At 43.7% G+C, this 25,259-nt stretch overlaps 1 protein-coding gene across 5 annotated transcripts in view; it reads right to left on the bottom strand.

The window, feature by feature from the left end:
* TNRC18 (trinucleotide repeat containing 18) overlaps window positions 1-25,259 on the bottom strand; it is a 672,655-nt gene that overhangs the window by 160,564 nt on the left and 486,832 nt on the right. For all 5 annotated transcript variants that reach the window (XM_069733831.1, XM_069733830.1, XM_069733832.1 and 2 more), the window contains 2 exons: window positions 14,135-14,270; window positions 13,917-14,034 (listed from right to left, as the gene is read on the bottom strand). In XM_069733831.1, coding sequence (XP_069589932.1) covers window positions 13,917-14,034; window positions 14,135-14,270 — 254 coding nt within the window. The remainder of the gene's footprint in view (window positions 1-13,916; window positions 14,035-14,134; window positions 14,271-25,259) is intronic.

The raw sequence follows: 25,259 nt of genomic DNA, 5'->3' as shown, positions 1-25,259 counted from the left end.
CGGGGGGGTGGATTGGAGCACGGAGTGGGGGATCGGCTGTGCGGGCGGGTGGATCGGAGCACGGGGTGGGGGGATCGCTGTGAGGGGGGGTTTGATTGGAGCACGGGGGGTGTGATTGGAGCACGGGGGAGCGGGCAGGAGGACGGGGGAGCGGAGCACAGGACCGAGGGGAGCGGACCACAGATCGGGGGGCTGGGGGGGGCGATCGGAGGGGTGGGGTGGGTGCACATTAGTGTGTCCAGCCATGGCCGATGATATTGCAGCATCGGCCATGGCTGGATTGTAATATTTCACCATTTTTTTTAGGTGAAATATTACAAATCGCTCTGATTGGCAGTTTCACTTTCAACAGCCAATCAGAGCGATCGTAGCCACGAGGGGGTGAAGCCACCCCCCCTGGGCTAAACTACCACTCCCACTGTCCCTGCAGATCGGGTGAAATGGGAGTTAACCCTTTCACCCGATCTGCAGGGACGCGATCTTTCCATGACGCATATGCTGCGTCATGGGTTGGAATGGCACCGACTTTCATGACGCAGCGTATGCGTCAAAGGTCGGGAAGGGGTTAAAAGTATTTGTCAAGTTAAAAAAAATAAAAAAAACCTTCTTTTTAAATCAGATATTTTTATTCAACAAGTAAAGCAAATACAACTTATTCCAAATAACATACAATTAGGCAATTAAAATTTTTTTGGTACTCCCGCCCAGCTCCCACCCCCAAACCTTCCCCCCCCCAGTATACAGCAATCACATTTTCACCTCCCTTTGGGAACCAAAACCAAAATTTGCAATATATACACCACACTGTAATATGCAGCTGTAACAGGACACTCAGGAGCCTTTATGCAACTTCTACTATATCTTAAAGGTCCATATACCACCCTACGTTATCCGCAACCATGATGCCCAAATTTGCTCAAACTTTTGTAACGCATTTCTTCTCCGATATATACTTTCATCTACACAAACTGTATAATCCACTTGCTGAATATATCCCTTTCTGGAGGGTGGTTCAGCCCTCACCCAATATCTGACAATTAATTTCCTGGCCATGAACAGCAGCCTGGCCACGGCCAGCTTCTTTGAGATATTAATACTAATTTCTTCAACATGCACACTAACTGAGTCCTAGGCACTACACATTCTTACCTCCCTCAATCATACTAATCATCACAATCCAAAAAGCTTGTAACCTCGGACATTCCCATAACATATGAAAAATACCTGAGCCCTCATTCATACATCTCGGACATTCAGAAGTGCTTCTCACACCGACCCTATGTAGAAACTCAGGGGATCTGTAAGCTCTATGAATGGTAAATAATTGTAATATATGAGCAGGCTCACTAAGTGACAAATTCGGAATATATTCTAAAATAGACTCCCAGACTTCATCATCTAATACCCCCAATTCTTCCTCCCATTTGTCCCGTGCTCGAATAGTGTGCCGCGTCAGAAAGGTGTGTAACAGGTCTTCATAGATCGTGGAAATAACCCTTCTCATGTTCCCATCCATACAAATATAGTCTAGTAAAATGTCTTTCTGAACCCTTAGACCGCTAACACGCCTCTGCAGCCTATAGGCCTGCTGAACCTTTATATAAAGAAACCGATCCGTATCTGGCACCTGAAATTCATCTTGTAAAGACTCAAATGGCCTGAACTCCCGATATATAACATATCCCCTTACTCGACCAAGCTTTCTGTTCCCCCAATTTATGGAATTCACCCAAAATTTTCGCTCATCCAGACTGGAGTACAGATCGTCATTTCATAAATCTCTCTAATCTTTTTTATCCTGGACCACGTCTTCTGCATCAGACCCAGAGTGGGAAGCCTCTTACCCAACCGCCCAAAACTTCCATCCTCCAGCCCCTGCACCAAATGGACCCTCTGAACCAGATACCCAAAGATAGCCTGTACTGAGCTCCCACCGACCCGATACCCACCGTCTAATATGTTGGCCTTGGGACGCCAGGAAGTATATCCAAGGATTTGGCAGAGCCAGTCCCCCTCCATCCTTAGGTCTCTGCAAGATCTTTAGTTTTATCCTAGGTTGACGTCCACCCAAACCAAGTCTCTAAATATTGAATTAAGTCTTTGGAATAAACCCCACGGGAGCCAGATCGGCGAATTATGAAGCACATATAGGAGTTTCGGCATAAGTATCATTTAAAGTTCGTCCTACTCACCACTGAGAGACGCAGTTTGCACCCAGTCTGGGCCTTATCTTTAAATTTTGCCAGGAGCGGAAGCACATTCAGCCTATAATATTCCTTGATCGGTAGAGCAATCTGTATTCCTAGATAGTTAAACTGGTCAACCACTCTAAGTTTAGTACATCCAAACTCTCCCAACTCACCCAGTCTATCCCTGTCTACCATCATAAGATTGGATTTATCCCAATTTATCTTCAATCCAGACATAACCCCAAACCGCTCGACAATAGCTACCGCCCGACTTAATGACTTGAGGGGATCCCACAAAAACAGAAGAACGTCATCTGCATAAAGTGCAATCTTTTCCTCCACCGGGCCATACTTAAAGCCTTTAACTCCAGCTGCTCTCCGAATATGAGCAGCAAGTGGCTCTACCGCGAGGGCGAACAGTAATGGAGAGAGGGGACATCCCTGCCGAGTCCCTCTGGTAATATAAAATTTATCAGATCTCTCTCCGTTCACCCTTATTCTAGCCAATGGGCAGGAATAGAGCGGCCTTAACCAAGAAATGAAAATCGGCCCAAAACCCACCTGCCAAAGCACCATCCACAGATATTCCCACTCTACAAAATCAAATGCCTTATGAGCATCCAAAGAAGCCACCGCTCTGCATCCCGCATTGTCCGCCAGTGGTTGAATACTCAAGAATAGCCTCCTCAGATTGATGGCTGTTGATTTATTAGACATAAACCCAGACTGGTCTGGGTGAACCACCCTCGCCAGCATGCCTGCCAGCCAGAACTTTTGACAAATAATTTGACGTCTACCAACAGAAGAGAGATGGGCCTACACAAATCCGGTCTCCGAGCATCTTTCACTTCCTTGGGCAAAACCACAATTGTTGCCTCCCTCATAGACTCCGGTAGCTGTCCCTCCCCAAGGGCCCCCTTTAATACATTACATATATAAGAATATATATAATAAGATGTCTATTAAAGATCTCTTGAAACGTCTGTGTTTGTATATTTGTGGTATTTTCCTGATGAAGTAGTCTGTGAACTCTGAAATACGTTGAATAAAGCCACAACCTATATGACATATGTCTGGACTTTCACTTACTCAACAGCGCAGAGTAAATCCACATCTACCCACTTTTTTTTTACTTCGCTTGGTCATTGTTGGGCCTGTGGATCTGCTGCAGCGAATATTATCATAAGTCATGAACTGGCTTTATCTGGTGAGTACAATCCTATTGTGTCTACCATCTGAATCTCGGATAAGACCCTATTTTGCGCTATTTCTCCAACAGTATCTATATGAACCTGTTGAATCACACAAATTTTTGAGTTACAAAAATTCACAACAGCAAAGACATCCTTGAGGCCGGGTTCACATTGCGTCTGTGGCGTCCGTTAGACGGACTACGTTACAACGCGGCATAAACGAGGTGTAACGTAGTCCGTTACGGTCGCCATTGACTGCAATGTCGGACGCATCGCTAGCGCACGTCAACAATGGGCACTAGCAGATGCTCTATCTGCGCTAGAGATGTGCCAAAGTCGGCACTTGCGTTCCAGCAGCCCGTTTAACGTATGTGTTGAACGGGCTGCTGTAACGCAGTGTGAACCTGGCCTTATATTGAGCTCAGTGATAGCAGTGGCAGCAATATCTCCTGAACCGCCAACTGCTCCACTCACAAGTGGGATTCCAGTCACTCTACCATCCCCCACCATGGGCTCTTCCCTGCCCTGCTCCTGATCTTCCTCATCCTCTTCAACCTCTGCCTCCTTATCATCCATTGACGGCTCCTCCACCTCCACTCAAACAAACTTTTCCAGGCGTGCAGCCGTCATCCTCCTGGCACATGCTGCGTTCTCCTTTGCTGCGTCCTCCTGCGCCTCAGTGCCATCTTGGATCCTGCAGCCCTCGGCATTGCTGGCGTCTCACAGCGGTCTGCCGGTCATGATGTTGTCCTGCTCAGCTCTGGATACACCCTCGGGGTCCAGGAGTATTCCTCGCACCGGCTCCGGTAATTGATGGGCCCTGTAGCGCGGCGATCTCAGCTCACAAGCAGATTTACAGGCGGGAGAGCTCCGAGCTGAGACTGCTCACATCGCTGGTTAGGCCAAGCATCCCCCCGCCCCCCCAAAAAAAAGAAGAAACAATTCAGTACTTTTTTCACCTTCAATGTTACTCATAATTGTAAAATTGAACTGAAAAATAAACTGAAATCTTTTCAGGTGGAAAAAATAAAGCACTAAAATAATGTGGTTGCATAAATACAGTACTATTTTGCTGAAGTATCTTTTGAATTTATGACAGCATTCAGTCTTTTTGAGTAGGAGACTATCACAACATCTAGAAAAGGCAATCTGGGCCCACTCTTTCTTGCAGTAGTGTATCAAAATTGGCAGACTGCGAGTTCATCTCCTCTATACAGCCCTCTTCAGGTCACCCACATATTTTCAATTTTATTCAGGTCTGGGCTGTGGTTGGGCCATTATCTTTTTCTGGTGAAGTCATTATTTTGTTTATTTGGAGACATGCATAGGGTCATTGTCATGCTGAAAAGTGAAATTACTCTTCTTCATCTTCAGGTTTTCTAGCAGGAGGCCTGAGAACTTGTTGCAAAATTGATTGCTATTTGGAACTGTTCATAATTTTCTCCACTGTGACTAAAATCCCAGTTCCAACTGCCTAAAAACAGCCCAAAGGATAACGCTGCCTCTACCATGCTTCACTGTGGGTATGGTCTCCTGTTGGAGATGTGAAGTGTTGGCTTTGCACCAAACATACCTTTTGGAATTATAGCCAGAAAGTTCAACCTCGGTCTCATCACAGCATAGCACATTTTGCTACATGTGTTTGGCCGACTTGATGTAGGTTTTGGTAAAACATAGCCAGGCTTGTATTTTTTTTTTGTAATAAAAGGTTTTCGTCTTGTCTCTCTGTCAAGACATATGAAGAATACAGGAGATTGTGGTCACAGTACACAACTAGTACTGGCCAGAAATTACTGCTGAATCTTTAATCTTGATGTATTTTTTGGCAGCCTTTTGCAACAATTTTCTTATCTTTTCATCAATTTTTGACACCTAGTTCTAGGTAAAGTCACTATTGTGCCAATTTTAATCCACTTCTTGATGACAATCTTCATAGTACATGTATGGTATATTTATTGCCCTTAGAAACTTTTTGGTATCCTTCTTCTGACTGACTTTTCAACAATAACAACCCTTTGCTGTGTTGTAAGACGTTTACAGGCCATGATTTTTGCTGTAAAATATAACTAAGAAAAAGTCAGGTAAATCCTAACAGAACAGCCAAACCTTGTCTTTAGAATTAGCCAATCGGCCCTTTCAATAATGAGATCCCTTTGCTGTGCTGTAAGCGGTTTACAGACTATGGCTTTTGCTGCAAAATGCAACTAATAAAAAGTCAGGAAAATCTTAATAGAACAGCTAAACTTTCTATAATGGCAGTTGGCTACAACTTAACTATGGTTAAAAGTGATTGGCTAATTCTAAAGACAACCACATCCCCAATTATTATAAGTGGGTGTTCACATATTTGCAATCACATTGTTTTGATTATATACTGCTAAAAAAAATAAAGGAACACTAACATCCCACATCCTAGATGTCACTGAATTAAATATTCCAGTTGTAAATCTTTATTCATTACATAGTGGAATGTGTTGAGAACAATAAAACCTAAAAATTATCAACATAAATCACAACTAATATCCCTTGGAGGTCTGGAGTTGGAATGATGCTCAAAATCAAAGTGGAAAATGAAGTTACAGGCTGATCCAACTTCAGTGGAAATGCCTCAAGACAAGGAAATGATGGTCAGTAGTGTGTGTGGCCTCCACGTGACTGTATAACCACCCTACAACGCCTGGGCATGTTCCTGATGAGGCGACGGATGGTCTCCTGAGGGATCTCCTCCCAGACCTGGACTAAAGCATCAGCCAACTCCTGGACAGTCTGTGATGCAATGTGACGTTGGTGGATGGTGCAAGACATGATGTCCCAGATGTGTTCAATCGGATTCAGGTCTGGGGAACAAGTGGGCCAGTCCATAGATTCAATGCCTTCATCTTGCAGGAACTGCTGACACACTCCAGCCACATGTGGTCTGGCATTGTCCAGCATTAGGATGAACCCAGGGCCAACCGCACCAGCACATGGTTTCACAAGGGGTGTAAGGATCTTATCTCGGTACCTAATGGAAGTCAGGCTACCTCATGGTGTCTGTTTCTAACCGTTTGCGAAGACACATGCACATTTGTGGCTTGCTGGAAGTCATTTTGCAGGGCTCTGGCAGTGCTCCTCCTGTTCCTACTTGCGCAAAGCCTGAGGTAGCGGTCCTGCTGCTGGGTTGTTGCTCTCCTACAGCCCCCTCCACATCTCCTGGTGTACTGGCCTGTCTCCTGATAGCGCCTCCAGCCTCTGGACACTACGCTGACAGACACAGCAAACCTTCTTGCCACAGCTCGCATTGATGTGCCATCCTGGATCAGCTGCACTACCTGAGCCACTTGTGTGGGTTTAGAGTCCGTCTCATGCTACTACGAGTGTGAAAGCACAACCAACATTCAAATGTGACCAAAACATCAGCCAGAAAGCATTGGTATTGAGTGTGTCTTGATAATTGCCATTAATTTCCATTTGTTGTCTATTCCATTTGCACAACCGCATGTTAAATTGATTGTCAAACAGTGTTGCTTCCTAAGTGGACAGTTTGATTTCACAGAAGTTTGATTTGGAGTTATATTCTGTTTAACCCCTTTACCCCCAAGGGTGGTTTGCACGTTAATGACCGGGCCAATTTTTACAATTCTGACCACTGTCCCTTTATGAGGTTATAACTCTGGAACGCTTCTATGGATCCTGGTGATTCTGACATTGTTTTCTCGTGACATATTGTACTTCATGACAATGGTAAAAATTCTTTCATAGTACCTGCGTTTATTTGTGAAAAAAATGGAAATTTGGCGAAAATTATGAAAATTTCGCAATTTTCCAACTTTGAATTTTTATGCAATTAAATCACAGAGATATGTCACACAAAATACTTAATAAGTAACATTTCCCACATGTCTACTTTACATCAGCACAATTTTGGAACCAAAATTTTTTTTTGTTAGGGAGTTATAAGGGTTAAAAGTTGACCAGCAATTTCTCATTTCTACAACACCATTTTATTTTAGGGACCACATCTCATTTGAAGTCATTTTGAGGGGTCTATATGATAGAAAATACCCAAGTGTGACACCATTCTAAAAACTGCACCCCTAAAGGTGCTCAAAACCATATTCAAGAAGTTTATTAACCCTTCTGGTGCTTCACAGGAATTTTTTGAATGTTTAAATAAAAATGAACATTTAACTTTTTTTCACAAAAAATTTAATTCAGCTCCAATTTGTTTTATTTTACCAAGGGTAACAGGAGAAAATGGACCCCAAACATTGTTGTACAATTTGTCCTGAGTATGCCAATACCCCACATGTGGGGGTAAACCACTGTTTGGGCGCATGGCAGAGCTCGGAAGCGAAGGAGTGCCATTTGACTTTTCAATGCAAAAATGACTGGAATTGAGATGGGACGCCATGTTTCGTTTGGAGAGCCCCTGATGTGGCTAAACATTGAAACCCCCCACAAGTGACACCATTTTGGAAAGTAGACCCCCTAAGGAACTTATCTAGAGGTGTGGTGAGCACTTTGACCCACCAAGTGCTTCACAGAAGTTTATAATGTAGAACCGTAAAAATAAAAAATCATATTTTTTCACAAAAATTATCTTTTTGCCCCCAATTTTTTATTTTCCCAAGGGTAAGAGAAGAAATTGGACCCCAAAAGTTGTTGTACAATTTGTCCTGAGTACGCTGATACCCCATATGTGGGGGTAAACCACTGTTTGGGCGGATGGGAGAGCTCGGAAGGGAAGGAGCGCCGTTTGACTTTTCAAAGCAAAATTGACAGGAATTGAGATGGGACGCCATGTTGCGTTTGAAGAGCCACTGATGTGCCTAAACATTGAAACCCCCCACAAATGACACCATTTTGGAAAGTAGACCCCCTAAGGAACTTATCTAGAGGTGTGGTGAGCACTTTGACCCACCAAGTGCTTCACAGAAGTTTATAATGCAGAGCCGTAAAAATAAAACAAAATTTTTTTCCCACAAAAATTATTTTTTTAGCCCCCAGTTTTGTATTTTCCTGAGGGTAACAGGAGAAATTGGACCCCAAAATTTGTTGCCCAATTTGTCCTGAGTGCGATGATACACCATATGTGGGGGGAACCACTGTTTGGGCACATGGGAGGGCTCAGAAGGGAAGGAGTGACATTTGAATGCAGACTTAGATGGATTGGTCTGCAGGTGTCACATTGCGTTTGCAGAGCCCCTAATGTACCTAAACAGTAGAAACCCCCCACAAGTGACACCATTTTGGAAAGTAGACCCCCTTAGGAACGTATCTAGATGTGTGCTGAGCGCTTTGACCCACCAAGGGCTTCACAGAAGTTTATAATGGAGAGCCGTAAAAATAAAACAAAAATTTTTTCCCACAAAAATTATTTTTTAGCCCCCAGTTTTGTATTTTCCCGAGGGTAACAGGAGAAATTCGACCCCACAATTTGTTGTCCAATTTGTCCTGAGTGCGCTGATACCCCATATGTGGGGGGGAACCACTGTTTGGGCACATGGGAGGGCTCAGAAGGGAAGGAGTGCCATTTGAATGCAGACTTAGATGGAATGGTCTGCAGGTGTCACATTGCATTTGCGGAGCCCCTAATGTACCTAAACAGTAGAAACCTCCCACAAGTGACACCATTTTGGAAACTAGACCCCCTAAGGAACTCATCTAGATGTGTTGTGATAGCTTTGAACCCCCAAGTGTTTCACTACAGTTTGTAACGCAGAGCCGTGAAAATTAAAAAAAAAAAATCTTTCCCCCCAAAATTATTTTTTAGCCCCCAGTTTTGTATTTTCCCGAGGGTAAGAGGAGAAATTCGACCCCAAAAGTTGTTGTCCAATTTGTCCTGAGAACGCTGATACCCCGTATGTTCGGGGGAAACCACCGTTTGAGCGCATGGCAGAGCTCGGAAGGGAAGGAGCGCCATTTGGAATGCAGACTTAGATGGAATGGTCTGCAGACGTCACATTGCGTTTGCAGAACCCCTAATGTACCTAAACAGTAGAAACCCCCCACAAGTGACCCCATATTGGAAACTAGACCCCCCAGGGAACTAATCTAGATGTGTTGTGAGAACTTTGAACCCCCAAGTGTTTCACTACAGTTTATAACGCAGAGCCGTGAAAATAAAAAATCTTTTTTTTTCCCACAAAAAATGTTTTAGCTCCGAGTTTTGTATTTTCCCAAGGGTAACAGGAGAAATTGGACCCCAAAAGTTGTTGTCCTATTTGTCCTGAGTACGCTGATACCCCATATGTTGGGGTAAACCCCTGTTTGGGCACACGGGAGAGCTCGGAAGGGAAGAAGCACTGTTTTACTTTTTCAACGCAGAATTGGCTGGAATTGAGATCGGACGCCATGTCGCGTTTGGAGAGCCCCTGATGTGCCTGAACAATGGAAACCCCCCAATTATAACTGAAACCCTAATCCAAACACATCCCTAACCTTAATCCCAACAGTAACCCTAACCACACCTCTAACCCTGACACACCCCTAACCCTAATCCCAACCCTATTCCCAACCGTAAATGTAATCTAAACCCTAACTGTAACTTTAGCCCCAACCCAAACTGTAGCCCTAACCCTAGCCCTAACCCTAGCCCTAACCCTAGCCCTAACCCTAGCCCTAACCCTAACCCTAACCCTAGCCCTAACCCTAGCCCTAACCCTAACCCTAGCCCTAACCCTAGCCCTAACTCTAACCCTAGCCCTAATGGGAAAATGGAAATAAATACATTTTTTAAATTTTTCCCTAACTAAGGGGGTGATGAAGGGGGGTTTGATTTACTTTTATGGCGGGTTTTTTAGCGGATTTTTATGATTGGCAGCCGTCACACACTGAAAGACGCTTTTTATTGCAAAAAATATTTTTTGCGTTACCACATTTTGAGAGCTATAATTTTTCTATAATTTGGTCCACAGAGTCATGTGAGGTCTTGTTTTTTGCGGGACGAGTTGACGTTTTTATTGGTAACATTTTCGGGCACGTGACATTTTTTGATCGCTTTTTATTCCGATTTTTGTGAGGCAGAATGACCAAAAACCAGCTATTCATGAATTTCTTTTGGGGGAGGCATTTATACCGTTCCGCGTTTGGTAATATTGATAAAGCAGTTTTATTCTTCGGGTCAGTACGATTACAGCGACACCTCATTTATATCATTTTTTTATGTTTTGGCGCTTTTATACGATAAAAACTATTTTATAGAAAAAATAATTATTTTTGCATCGCTGTTATTCTGAGGACTATAACTTTTTTATTTTTTTGCTGATGTTGCTGTATGGCGGCTCATTTTTTGCGGCACAAGATGACGCTTTCAGCGGTACCCTGGTTATTTATATCTGTCTTTTTGATCGCGTGTTATTCCACTTTTTGTTCTGCGGTATGATAATAAAGCGTTGTTTTTTGCCTCGTTTTTTTTTTTTTTTTCTTACGGTGTTTACTGAAGGGGTTAACTAGTGGGCCAGTTTTATAGGTCGGGCCACTATGGACGCGGCGATACTAAATATGTGTACTTTTATTGTTTTTTTTTTTTTAATTTAGATAAAGAAATGTATTTATGGGAATAATATTTTTTTTTTTTTTTCATTATTTTGGAATATTTTTTTTAATTTTTTTTTACACATTTGAAATTTTTTTTTTTAACTTTTTTTACTTTGTCCCAGGGGGGGACATCACAGATCAGTGATCTGACAGTTTGCACAGCACTCTGTCAGATCACTGATCTGACATGCAGCGCTGCAGCCTTCACAGTGCCTGCTCTAAGCAGGCTCTGTGAAGCCACCTCCCTCCCTGCAGGACCCGGATCCGCGGCCATCTTGGATCCGGGGCTGGAGGGAGCAGGGAGGGAGGTGAGACCCTCGCAGCAACGCGATCACATCGCGTTGCTGCGGGGGGCTCAGGGAAGCCCGCAGGGAGCCCCCTCCCTGCGCGATGCTTCCCTGCACCGCCGGCACATCGCGATCATCTTTGATCGCGGTGTGCCGGGGGTTAATGTGCCGGGGGCGGTCCGTGACCGCTCCTGGCACATAGTGCCGGATGTCAGCTGCGATAAACAGCTGACACCCGGCCGCGATCGGCGGCGCTCCCCCCGTGAGCGCCGCCGATCGCGCTGGACGTACTATCCCGTCCATGGTCATAGGGGCCCACCCCACATGGACGGGATAGTACGTCCGATGTCAGAGAGGGGTTAATTGTTCCCTTTATTTTTTTGAGTAGTGTATTTTCCCACTCAAAATGATTTCACTTTGTTTCTCAATGAATTTGTACATATTATGGGTGACTTTAAAAGTGTTAAAAGTTCTGAAATGATTCTTCTTGGCAATGATTTTTATTCAAAACATGAGAAATCTAGCTCAACAAACTTGTGAACAAACTTTTTCTATCTTCATCAAGAGCTGCTCAGCAGAGGATAAAACAACATCAGGGTTGACAGTTACATGATATGCGACATCGATGTTGAGCTGGATTTCTCATGTTTTGATTGCCCCATGCTTTGACAGTGTTCTCCCTGCTCCGAATACCTAAGGGTGTCTACTACGGTGAGCTGGACTCTCTTCTAAATGACTTTTATCACAAGACAAAAAACGGGTGTTTGTGTGTGTAGACTTTTTATATTCATTGTATTTGGTGAAATCCATGTCTAAGTCAGAAACAAAATCCAAATCTACCACATTTGAGATATTTCCGCACATTCACTACCAGTTTTTAATCAAAATAATCTGCCAAGTCTGAAATTATGGTAGCCTGAATCAAGAGTTAAATTTCCCTGTAGGGCTAACACAGAAAAACATAGGATGTGAGTAGTCACCCTATGCAAGGCACAGGCATCCTAGGTTCTCCACTATTGCAGTAGCCTTACATTTTGGCTTACAGTTGTGGGTAACAAATGGGGAATCCACCTCCATTTGCTGTAAACATTCTAGTAAGGTATTTGGCATAGCTGTTCAGCAAACTTATTATTTTTACTTCATAGAAAAAAATGCTAATTAATAATAAAAAAAATACCAATATATGAAATATATTTTAGAGTTTAACCCCTTTCTGACCTCAGACAGAATATTCTCCGCTTTAATGTGGGCTCCGGCGGTGAGCCTGCATCAAATCCAGGACATGTCAGCTGTTTTGTACAGCTGACATGTGCCCGCAATAGCAGCGGGTGGAATCACGATCCGCCTGCCGCTATTATCTAGTTAAATGCTGCAGTCAAATGCTGACAGCGGCATTTACCTACTGCTTCCGGCCATCGGAATTGAGGGCATAGGGGGTCAGCGATGCGTCGGCATGACAACCAGAGGTCTCCTTGAGACCTCTATGGTTGTTGATGCCGGATTGCTGTGAGTGCCCTCCCTGTGGTCGGCACTCAAAGCAAGCCTGTAATTCTGCTACACAGGAGCGATCTGAGCTTCACTCCTATGTAGCAGAGCTGATCGAGATGTGCCATCTTTTAGCCTCCCATGGAAACTATTGAAACATGGCAAAAGAAAAAAAAAAATGTTTAAAAAAAATATGAAAAAAATAAAAAAAATAAAAGTTTAAATCACCCCCGTTTCGCCCCATTCAAAATAAAACAATAATAAAAAAAAAAAATCAATCCTACACATATTTGGTATTGCCGAATTCAGAATCGCCCGATCTTTCACTAAAAAAAAAGGATTAACCTGATCGCTAGACGGCGTAGGGAGAAAAAATTGAAACGCCGGAATTACGTTTTTTTGGTCATTGTGACATCGCATTAAAAATGCAATAACAGGTGATCAAAATAACGTATCTGCACCAAAATGGTATCATTAAAAACGTCAGCTCGGCGCGCACAAATAAGCCCCTACCCAACCCCAAATCACGAAAAATGTAGATGCTACGGGTCTCGGAAAATTGCATTTTTTTAAACATTTTTTAGCAAAGCTTGGTGTCTATAAACCGTAATGACCTGGAGAATCATAATGGCAGGTCAGTTTCAGCATTTAGGCTACGTTCACACTAGCGTTGCGCCGCCCTGCGTCGGCGACGCAACGCGCGACGCACGAAAAAACGCGCGCGTTTTGCGACGCGTGCGTCGTTTTTTGACCAAAATCGGACGCACAGAAAATGCAACTTGTTGCGTTTTCTTGCGTCCGACGCTAGCTTCGAAAACGACGCACTTGTCAAAAAACGCCACCCATAAAACGCACGCGTCCCCTATGTTAAACATAGGGGCGCGTCGCCGCTGCGTCGCCGGCGCAACAGCGACGCACATTGGCGGAACGCCAATGTGAACGTAGCCTTAGTGAACCTAGAAAAAAAGCAAAACAAAAAACAAGTGTGGGATTGCACTTTTTTGCAATTTCACCACACTTGGATTTTTTTTTCCCATTTTCTAGTACACAGCATGCAAAACTGATGATGTATTTCAAAAGTACAACTTGTCCAGCAATAAATAAGCCCTCACATGCCCAACGGAAAAATAAAGAAGCTATGGCACTGGGAAGGAAGGGAGCGAAAAATGAAAACCAAAAAAAAGCTGTGATCATGAAGGGGTTAATAACATTTACGATATGTAGGAAGAAAATTTACTCACATATCTGGAGAGTGAACGGTCTGTACGTGGCCTGCATACAGTAGTTTGTCATCCATTGGTATCAAAACGCGTAGACCATCTTTTAATTCATCTTTATCAATAATACAAGAACGTGGTGCTGAGAACATAAAAAATGATCACCAAAGAATTTGAGGCATACAAAGTACAACTCTAGGTTGTAATATACAAAAGAATGCATTTCAACACTGAATACTTACAAGGTGTAACTGGTCTTTCAGGGTTCACGGGGATGGAAAAATTCTCATCTTCAGAGAAACTGCTGTCTTGACTAGGTTCAAAGTCTTCTTCTGCAGCCATACTCTCCATTAGCTTGCTTACTGCTCCACATTTATTCTGATAGCAAAATATAAAAAAAACCATATTTAAGCAAAGCAATTTTTTTGTTGGGAGTTTTAACAGAAATTTGGCTCAGCAGATTTTTTTTCTCAGTTATTGAATTTTCAACAAGGAAAATCAAATTCTTTTAATTAACATTTTCAAAATAAAGAAAAAATTAACCGTATATGAATATAGCTATATATTTGACCCTATAAAAAGCAACAGTGTTCAAAACGAGACAGTCAAGTTTGGACGTTATCATCTTATCCCATCTTCATTACAAGACGTCCTCTTCTGATCTTCAGCCACGGCTCCGGCGCAGGCGTACTTTGCTCTGCCCTGTTGAGGGCAGACAAAGTACTGCAGTGCGCAGGCGCCGGGCCTCTGACCTTTCCGGCGCCTGCGCACTGCAGTACTATCCTCTGCCCTCAAGAGGGCAGAGCAAAGTACGCCTGCGCCGGAGCCGTGGCTGAAGATCAGAAGAGGACGTCTTGTAATGAAGATGGGAGGCGCCGCAGCGGACCGGAGACGCCCATCCGACCTGACCAGCAGCGGGACCGCCCCTGGGTGAGTATAATCTAATGTCTTTTTCTCCTCTTTCAGGTAACATCGGGGGCTTATCTACAGCATTACAGAATGCTGTAGATAAGCCCCTGATGCCGGTGGGCTTACCTCACCCGCGATTTTCGGTGTGACAGGTTCCCTTTAAAAATATACCTATAAAGAGAAAAATTAGACTAACTGAACATTTTGCAGTGGTCTCTTAATTTTTGCCAGAGCTGTATGTACAGGGTGTGGAGGCTTATATTGTATGTAGGGGGCATGTTGCCTGAGGCATGTGAGCCGTTATCCTCATTGCTTTGGTCTCATTTGGTTCGGTTTATGGTCTCCTTTTCTTGTCCTTAATGAAGGAATTCCTTGATGAACCCCTGAATGACAATAATTGGGGGAAAAAGCGTCGGAAGGTATTACACCAAAATGGAATAATGGACATACTGACGGAAAAATAAAAAAAGTTATGGCTCTGGGAAGAAGGGGAGTAAAAAACGAAAACTCAAAAACTGAAACACCCAAGGTCACGAAGGGGTTAAGCTAAGTACACTATTGTTCAAACCATATAGGGTATACATTATATAAAGGTGCTTCTCACAAAATTATAATATCAGGTCTAGGTCCCTTAGTCTGTTTCAGTAGGCTACACAATCATGAGGAGTGCTGCATCCAAGCATATTAATGGAAAGCTGAGTGGAAGGAAAAAGTGTGGTAGAAAAAAAGTGCACAAGCAACCGAGATAACCGCAGCCTTGAAAGGATTGTTAAGAAAAGACTATTCAAAAATTTGGGGGAGAATCACAAGCAATGGACTGCTGCTGGAGTCATTGCTTCAAGGGCCATCACACACAGAGGTATCCATGACATGGGTTACAAGTATCGCATTCCTTGTGCCAAGCCACTCATGACCAATAGACAATGCCAGAAGAGTCTTACCTGGGCCAAGGAGAAAAAGAACTGGACTGTTATTCAGTGGTCCAAGGTGTTATTTTCAGATGAAAGTAAATTTTGCATTTCATTTTGGAAATCAAGGTCCCAGACTCTAGAGGAAGAGTGGAGAGGCACACAATCCAAGCTGCCAGGAGTCAAGTCCTTCTGGAGAATTAAATTTCCATCCTTAAAAAGCTTGTTGGCAAAGGGAAGCATGAAGTGCTTTAAAATTTCCTGGTAGACTGCTGCGCTGACTTTGGTCTTGATAAAACACAGTGGACCTACACCAGCACATAACATGGCTCCCCAAACCATCACTGATTGTGGAAACTTCACACTAGAACTCAACCAGCTTGGATTGTTGGTCTCTCCATTCTTCATCCAGACTCTGGGACCTCGATTTCCAAATGAAATGCAAAATTTACTTTCATCTGAAAATAACACCTTGGACCACTGAGCAACAGGCCAGTTCTTTGTCTACTTGGCCCAGGTAAAAAACTTGTAGCGTTCTCTATTGGTCACGAGTAGCTTGACACAAGGAATGCGACACTTGTAGACCATGTCATAGATACCTCTGTGTGTGATGGCCCTTGAAGCAATGACTCCAGCAGCAATCCACTCCTGAAATTTCTGAATGGCCTTTTCTTGACAATCCTTTCAAGGCTGTGGTCATCCTGGTTGCTTGTGCACCTTTTTCTACCACACTTTTACCTTCCACTCAACCTTCCATTAATATGCTTGGATACAGTGAACAGCCAGCTTCTTAAGCAATTTTACAAAAAACATCTATATATAAGAAATGTGAATAGTAGGTTAGTCCATGTCCATAGAAATGTGACTATGAGGTATATGGATGCTTTGTCGTTTTAAAGGGGTTGCCCACTACTATGACAACCCCTTCTCATTCCCCACTCTAGGCCTCGATAAAACAAAAAAGCCTCTATTTGCATCCGGAGTCGGCGCTGTCCCTGCTATGTAGGTATTCGCGGTCCTGGGCTCTCATGTGGCTGTAAGACACGTAGTGCACAGCGCCCAATCAGTAGCTAACCCCGCCTTCTGTCGAATTGAACATGAAGAGTAGATAGAAATCAGCTGCGGCCAGTGATGCCAAGGCTGAATGGGAACCGGGGTCACGTGTCATACAACCGAACGACACAGACAGGAACAGTGCCGGCATGGGAGGTTAGTACAGGTATTTTTATTTTATCGGGGACAAGCATGGGGCATGAAAAGGACTTTTACTAGTAGTGGACAACCCCTTTAATTGCACTGTGACGTGACTGGCCTCTTATGATCTGAAGGGTTATTATTTGAGAAGGACATTATATATATCTCTTCATGGACTTTGTTAGGGTTTTCATCCTGGTTAGATTGCTGAAAAGTATTGATGATACACCCCTCAGCCCACTAGTATCTATATTGTATATAAGTTTTTTATTACATATTATCTGATCACCTATTGAGGATGCCTGGTCAGTTAAAGTAGTGGTAGGATTACATAGGGACACGGGACGAGCAGGCGCTATACCGTTTCAACTTAGGCTATGTGCACACAATGCATTTTTGATGCATTTTCACAGCGTTTTTTTCATGCGGAAATAGTCCAAAAATGCAACGGAATCCTTAAATTACACTCCTGATGTGTTGTGCACATGATCAGTAAATTTGCAGTGCATTTTTTTCTGCAGCATGTTAATTCTTTTTGCGCCTATTGACTTCAACTGAGTCAGTCAAATCCACAGCAAAAACACAGGTATAAAAATGTTTGCGGATTTGCTGAGTTTTTGTTTTGCGTTTTACCGGCTTCCTATGATATCTCCCACGCTGTCATCTGTGTGACAGCGTGGGAAACACCGAGATGGTTCTTATCGGTGGTAATGCTGTCGCCAGTAAGACAGTTGGTCAGATCCCTAAGGGTTATGCTGTCAGATGTCAGCGTGATTTCGCCAGCTGTGTCTGCGACTCGCAGTAACACTACCACAGACCGTCAGTCAGAGTGCTGTGGGATCATGCTGGCAGATGTCAGCGTGATCCCGTAGCTGTGACCCGCGGTAATGCTACAGCAGATCATCGGTCAGAACGCTTCGGGGTCATGCTGTCAGATGTCAGCGTGACCCCGCAGCTGTGACTGAGACCAGCAGGTGTGGGCCGATGAAACTATTGCTCCTATCAAGCTACGTTTGCTGTCACGGAAAACAGTGACAGTAGGTGCCGCTGATGGGAGACGAAGTTTCATTAGCCGTCGCGCTCATTTAAAAAAAAAAAGTAAAATTACATACATATTCAAATAAAAATAAAAACACATTATACTTACCTAATACCAAATTCCCGATGCCCTTGTCCCCAAGAAACATTGTAAAATAATAAACCAACATATACTTACCTGTCCGCCATAGTACACATAATCCCGAGTGTCCCACAGTGATCTCAAGTGTAGAACAGTCACAGTCACATCGGGAGATGTGACCGCTCTAAATGGCTGTCGGTGACACACTAACAGGAGGTAATCGCTCGCGCAGTGTAGCACTGAGCTGCTATGAGAGTTCACTGAAGTTCATCAGCTCCGGTGCTCTCACTTACAGCACCGCTGCGTGAGAACTTTCCCCCAGAGCAGTGGGATCATGGGAGCTGATCAACTCCGGTGAACTCTCTCACAGCAGCTCAGTGATACACTGCGGGAGTGATTACCTCCTGTCAGTGTATCGACGGCTGTCTTTGAGAGCGGTCACATCAGTGATGTGACTGCTCTCAAAGTGATCAGGATCATTGTGGGACATTATGGATTATCTTCTTGGCGGACAGGTGAGGAATAATGTGGCTGATTATTTTATTTTTGTTGCAGGAGACGTTGGCTTTGGTGGATTAGACGTTTGGTGAGCATGGTTTAATTAAGATTATTAAAGGAGTCTGTGTCATTATTTCAAATAAAGGACTTTATTCTGGGTGTCTGTGTTTTTACACATATCACTATGGGGTTGCTAATGGACAGGTGTCTTATAGACGCCTCTCCATTACTAACCTGTGGGCTTGATGTCACCTGGCAATACAAAGGTGACATCAACTTCACAAATATGAACCCCACTTGCCACAGCTACAGGGCAAGTGGGAAGAGCGAGGCTAAGTGCCAGAATTGGCACATCTTAGAGATGCGCCTTTTCTGGGACGGCCAAGAGCTGATGTTTTTAGCCTGGGGGGGCTAGTATCCACGGCCCCGTCCTAGGGTATTAATATCAACCCACAGCTTTCTGAATATCCTTTGTTGGTTATTAGATATAGGGGTACCCCACATCATTTTTTAGGGGGGTCCCCTATCTTAATAGCCAGTAAAAGCAAAGTATACAGCTGTGAGCTGATATTAATAGCCTGGGAAGCTCCATGGGTATTACCCCCTTCCCAGGCTATAAACATCTGTACCCAGCTGCCGGCTTTCCCTCTGTTGGTTGTTAAAATTATGCGGGAGCCCACGCCATTTGTTTTCTTTAAAATTAACAGTTGCTGTCTAGTTACAGCCTATGTACGTTCGTTCTGTTAACGCTACTACATAGGCTGGTGACAATATATGTGTAGATTTATGTGTGTGTTTTTACTTATAGGCTTAGTAATGAGGGTGTTGGGCTGACACCTTTTCATTAATAAGCCTACAGCTAGCTGTCAATGACAGCTGCTGACACCAAGCTCAAATCCCATTATTCTGATGCCACTGCATGAGCATGAAAAAAGGTGATGTTGAACCAATAAATTATATCACAAAACTTTTTTTTTTAAATATCTTTATTTATCTCAAAAAAGCATTCATTGAGGTACAAAAACTCATGCAAAAACACATACAAAAACATGCGTTTGTGCTGCAGTGTTCTTCCTGCCAAGAGATGCGGAAACCTTGCAGAAATTTCTGCAAGCAAATACTCAACGTGCGCACATAGCCTTAGGGTGCCAAACTCCACTGTCAAGAAGTCAATTGTGAAGAGCAAAACTATTCCCCATCTCCTCTCATTTCTGCTCTTTTTTTTTAATTTCATCATCGTTTTTCTCTGTATATGTGTGCATTTATTCATTATGTCTTTATGTATTGGGTTTTTAAACTAATTAAAGAGAATTTTTCAAGTTTTTTTGCTATGGTTTACATGTACAAGGGTCCTATAGGTTGATTGCTTTGGTTGTTGATCGTGGGGGCTCATATTCTATGTAGGGGGCTATGTGGCCGCTCATACTGTATATAGGGGGATGTCAGCATACTTAATTCTGCTCAATGTTTAGTCATACAATTCTTAACTATTTTTTACATTATATCAGTATTGAGAAGAATTAATTTCAGCTTATTAGTTCAGCCTCCACAATAGTCACGGTCTGTTATGTGGCCCCTTAAAAAAATTAATCTCCCACCCCTGCTCTATTTTGTATAGCGCTATGTTATGTATAGTGCTGTACATAATTAAAGAATGTGTGCAACGCACTACGCTGCTATTTCTGACGTTTTCCATATATGAATGTGCACCAAAGCACCTGTGTGATACACACATGACCTATAACATGATTTATCAAATGTTGATCATGCATCATGTCACGTGATACATCAGGTACCTGGAGATGGGCCCACACCTTCTAAACTGCCCGCATCCCTGGCTACTCTTAATCCGCCCCTGCTGTCATGCTCTAGTTGGAAGAGACGTGGACAAACCATGCACTGCGGGGTCTGTGATCAGACCAAGATCCACAGACGTTTGAGCCCTTACTCTAATAGTTTGTGTAGTGTCTTCTCTTTAAAAATCAAGATTCACATTCTAATACACTGTGTGCAGAATTATTAGGCAAGTTGTATTTTGATAACATGATACTTTTTATACATGTTGTCCTACTCCAAGCTGTACAGGCTTGAGAGCCAACTACCAATTAAGTAAATCAGGTGATGTGCATCTCTGTAATGAGGAGGGGTGTTGTCTAATGACATCAAAACCCTAAATAAGGTGTGCTTAATTATTAGGCAACTTCCTCTCCTTTGGCAAAATGAGTCAGAAGAGAGATTTGACGGGCTGTGAAAAGTCCAAAATTGTGAGATGTCTTGCAGAGGGATGCAGCAGTCTTGAAATTGCCAAACTTTTGAAGCGTGATCACCGAACAATCAAGCGTTTTATGGCAAATAGCCAACAGGGTCGCAAGTAGCATGGCGCAAAATAACTGCCCATGAACTGAAGAAAATCAAGCGTGAAGCTGCCAAGATGCCATTTGCCACCAGTTTGCCATATTTCAGAGCTGCAACCTTACTGGAGTAACAAAAAGCACAAGGTGGGCAATAATCAGGGACATTGCCAAGGTAAGGAAGGCTGAAAAACGACCACCTTTGAACAAGAAGCATAAGATAAAACATCAAGACCGGGCCAAGAAATATCTTAAGACTGACTTTTCAAAGGTGTTATCGACTGATGAAATGAGAGTGACTCTTGATGGGCCAGATGGATGGGCCAGAGGCTGGATCAGTAAAGGGAAGAGAGCTCCACTCCGACTCAGACGCCAGCAAGGTGGAGGTGGGGTACTGGTATGGGCTGGTATCATCAAAGATGAACTTATGGGACCTTTTCAGGTTGAGGATGGAGTGAAGCTCAACTCCCAGACCTACTGCCTGTTTCTGGAAGACAACTTCTTCAAGCAGTGGTACAGGAAGAAGTCGGTATTGTTCAAGAAAAACATGATTTTCATGCAGGACAATGCTCCATCACATGCATCCAACTACTCCACAGCGTGGCTAGCCAGTAAAGGTCTCAAAGAAGAAAAAATAATGAAATGGCCCCCTTGTTCACCTGATCTGAACCCAATAGAGAAGCTGTGGTCCCTCATAATATGTGAGATCTACAGGGAGGGAAAACAGTACACCTCTCGGAAAAGTGTCTGGGAGGCTGTGGTGGCTGCTGCACGCAATGTTGATCGTAAACAGATCAAGCAACTGACAGAATCTGTGGATGGAAGGCTGTTGAGTGTCATCATGAAGAAAGGTGGCTATATTGGTCACTAAGTTTTTGAGGTTTTTTTGCATTCAGAAATGTTTATATCTAAATTTTCTGCAGTTATATTGGTTTACCTGGTGAAATTAAAAAAGTGAGATGGGAATATATTTGGTTTTTATTAAGTTGCCTAATAATTCTGCACAGTAATAGTTACCTGCACAAACAGATATCCTCCTAAGATAGCCAAATCTAAAAAAAAAACACTCCAACTTCCAAAAATATTAAGCTTTGCTATTTATGAGTCTTTTGGGTTGATAGAAAACATAGTTGTTGATTAATAATAAAAAATAATCCTCTAAAATACAACTTGCCTAATAATTCTGCACGCAGTGTATTTAAAATCCTTTTTCTTAGTATTACACATTATTACCATTATTACAATTAATAAGTGCTTGTAAAAACAACCAATATTACAATCTACTTGTTCTTAACTCCTTAATGACCGCCGATACTCCTTTTAATGGCGGCAGTTAACCCCTTCCTGACCTGTGCCACAGCGTATGCGTCATGAAAGTCGGTGCCAATCCGACATGTGATGCATATGCTGTGTCACAGAATGATCGCGTCCCTGCAGATCGGGTGAAAGGGTTAACTCCAATTTCACCCAATCTGCAGGGACAGGGGGAGTGGTACTTTAGCCCAGGGGGAGTGGCTTTGCCCCCACGTGACTACTATAGCTCTGATTGGCTGTTGAAAGTGCAACAGCCAATCAGAGCAATTTGTAATATTTCATCATATTTCACCTTCACCGATCTCCTCCCCAGTCCTCCGTTCTGTGGTCCGCTCCCCTCCATCTTCCTGTCCGCTCCCCCGTGCTCCGATCCATCCCCCCCTGTGCTCCGATCCACCCCCGTGCTCAGATCCACCCCCGTGCTCCGATCCACCCCCTCGTGCGCCGATCCACCCCCGTGCTCCGATCCACCCCCCGTGCTCCGATATACCCCCCGTGCTTCCCATCCCCTCATACTTACCAAGTCTCCCGGTGTCCGTCCGTCTTCTCCATGGACGCCGCCATCTTCCAAAATGGCGGGCGCATGCACAGTGCACCCAAATCTGCCAGCCAGCAGATTCGTTCCAGGTACATTTTGATCACTGTGATAAAACCTATCTGTTGTGAATTCTGCTCTTGGGTTCCTTCCAGTGGTTATAGGTGGGAATGCAGTTGTCTCTGAGTCACAGACCTGGCCATGTGTATCGGATGATTACAATTCTGACTGGGATATTTTAGTGGGCAGGATCCTTTAGCCCTTGCCATTAGTCAATGTTCCTTGTGAAGTGTTGGATCACTTTCTGGCTTCTCCTGCTCGCTGCCTATTTCAGGAAAGATAAGTGTTTGGTTTTTGTTTCTGTGGCACACTGCCTGTGTGCTTGTTTCAGTTTTATTCCTGCTCTGATTGTAGGATTCACTGGAGTTGCAGATTTAAGCTCCTACATCTTTTAGTTAGATGTAGGAAGTTTTTGTATATTCTGCTGTGGATGTGTTGAAGGGTTTTTATACTGACCGCACAGAACTCTGTCCTATCCTGTCCTATCTAGCTAGAGTGGCCTCCTGTGCTAATCCTGTTTTTCTGCCTGTGTATGTTTTTTCCTCTCCGACTCACCGACTTTGTGGGGGGCTGTCTATCCTTTGGGAATTTTCTCTGAGGCAAGATAGTATTCCTATTTCCATCTTTAGGGGTATTTAGTTCTCCGGCTGTGACGAGGTGTCTAGGTGTGTTAGGTACACTCCACGGCTACTTCTAGTTGCGGTGTTAAGTTCAGGATTGCGGTCAGTACAGTGGCCACTTTCTCCAGTGAAAGTTCTCATGCAGCTCCTAGGTCACCGGATCATAACACCTATCACAGTGATCAAAATAAAAAAAATAGTAAATGAACCCCCCCCCCATTTATCACCCCCGTAGGTAGGGACAATAATGAAATAAAGAAAATATATATATATATTTTTTTCCACTAGGGTTAGGGTTAGAACTAGGGTTAGGGCTAGGGAAAGGCTATGTGCACACGTATTCTGGTCCTCTGCGTTTTTGTCAGCAGCGGATTTGATAAATCCGCAGTGCAAAACCGCTGCAGATTTATCGTAGATTTACCGCAGTTTTTCTGTGGTTGTGCTGCGGATTTCACTGTGGTTTTCTATTGGAGCAGTTGTAAAACCGCTGTGGAATCCGCAGAAAGAAGTGACATGCTGCGGAATGTAAACAGCTGCGTTTCTGCGCAGCGTTTTCCACAGCGTGTGCACATACCCTTAGTATGATTTTGGGATGTGCGGTTCATGCTCTTTTTTTTCTTTTTTGCAAAGCATGTTCTAGTCTTCTTCTTGGACCAGCACTCCTCCCATTTGGCTCAGGTGATTTTAATTAGCAGGAGACTGCAAAGTAAGGGGTCTAGCCCATTTTGGCTCTCACTGAAGAGCTGGAGGAAGGTGAGTTTAAGTGCTCCTTTCATTTTGGTGTTGGTGCTGTGTGGCGGCCATTGTTGCTGTGGCTTTGTGCTGGTGGGGCGGCGCGGTCTGGAGTCTTGGGGACTCAGTCTTGCAGCATGGGTGCTGTGGGGCAACAGGCCGTCCGCCCTGCTGGTGCATGGCCGCTGTGGCGGTGGGCGCCGCACGGCTCCGCTCCGTTAGGGCGATAGGACCCACTACGAGGTTTGCCGTGAAGGGGCAGTGGGCTTCATACAGTCTGATCAGAATGTTAAACTGAAAACCTCATATTCAGTTATATTAATTTTTGCCTAGCGGCTTTAGATCAACGTATGATTTTGGGATGTGCGGTTCATGCTCTTTTTTTTCTTTTTTGCAAAGCACATACCCTTAGAATTAGGCTATGTGCACACGGTGCGGATTTGTCTGCGGATCCGCAGAGGATTGGCCGCTGCGGATTTGAAGCAGTTTTCCATCAGGTTTACAGTTCCATGTAAACCTATAGAAAACCAAATCCGCAGTGCCCATAGTGCGGAAAATACCACGCGGAAACGCTGCATTGTATTTTCCGCAGCATGTCAATTTTTTGTGCTGATTCCGCAGCGTTTTACACCGGTTTCTCAATAGGAATCCGCAGGTGAAATCCACACAAAAAACACTGGAAATTCGCGGTAAATCCATACTTGTCCTTTCATCATGACCGCCACACGAAGATCCTGCTGATGTTCGATATAAATTGGTAGATGGTAGTACGCATCTTTTAGGTTGAGGACTGCCATAAAGCACCTGGGAAACAGAAGTTTTACAGTGGATCGGATAGACTCCATCTTGAAGGTTTGGTTTTCTAAGAAGATATTCAATTTCTTAAGATTTATTATAGTTCTATATGACCCATCTGATTTTGGAACCAAAAATAAAGGAGAGTTAAATCCCTTTCCCCTCTGATGAAACGGGACATCTACTAATACCCTTTTGGATAGGAGATTTATTATTTCCTGCTCCAAAAATCCCTGTTGAGATTGAGATTTTAGAGAAGTCAACACAGGAAGGAGTCCGGAGGGACTCGGGCAAATTTTAATTTTAGGCCTGAAGTTATGAGGCTAGTTGC

The sequence above is a fragment of the Ranitomeya imitator genome, chromosome 7 (assembly GCF_032444005.1).
Source record: "Ranitomeya imitator isolate aRanImi1 chromosome 7, aRanImi1.pri, whole genome shotgun sequence".
NCBI lineage: Eukaryota > Metazoa > Chordata > Amphibia > Anura > Dendrobatidae > Ranitomeya > Ranitomeya imitator.
This window is presented reverse-complemented; position numbering and strand designations above follow the sequence as displayed.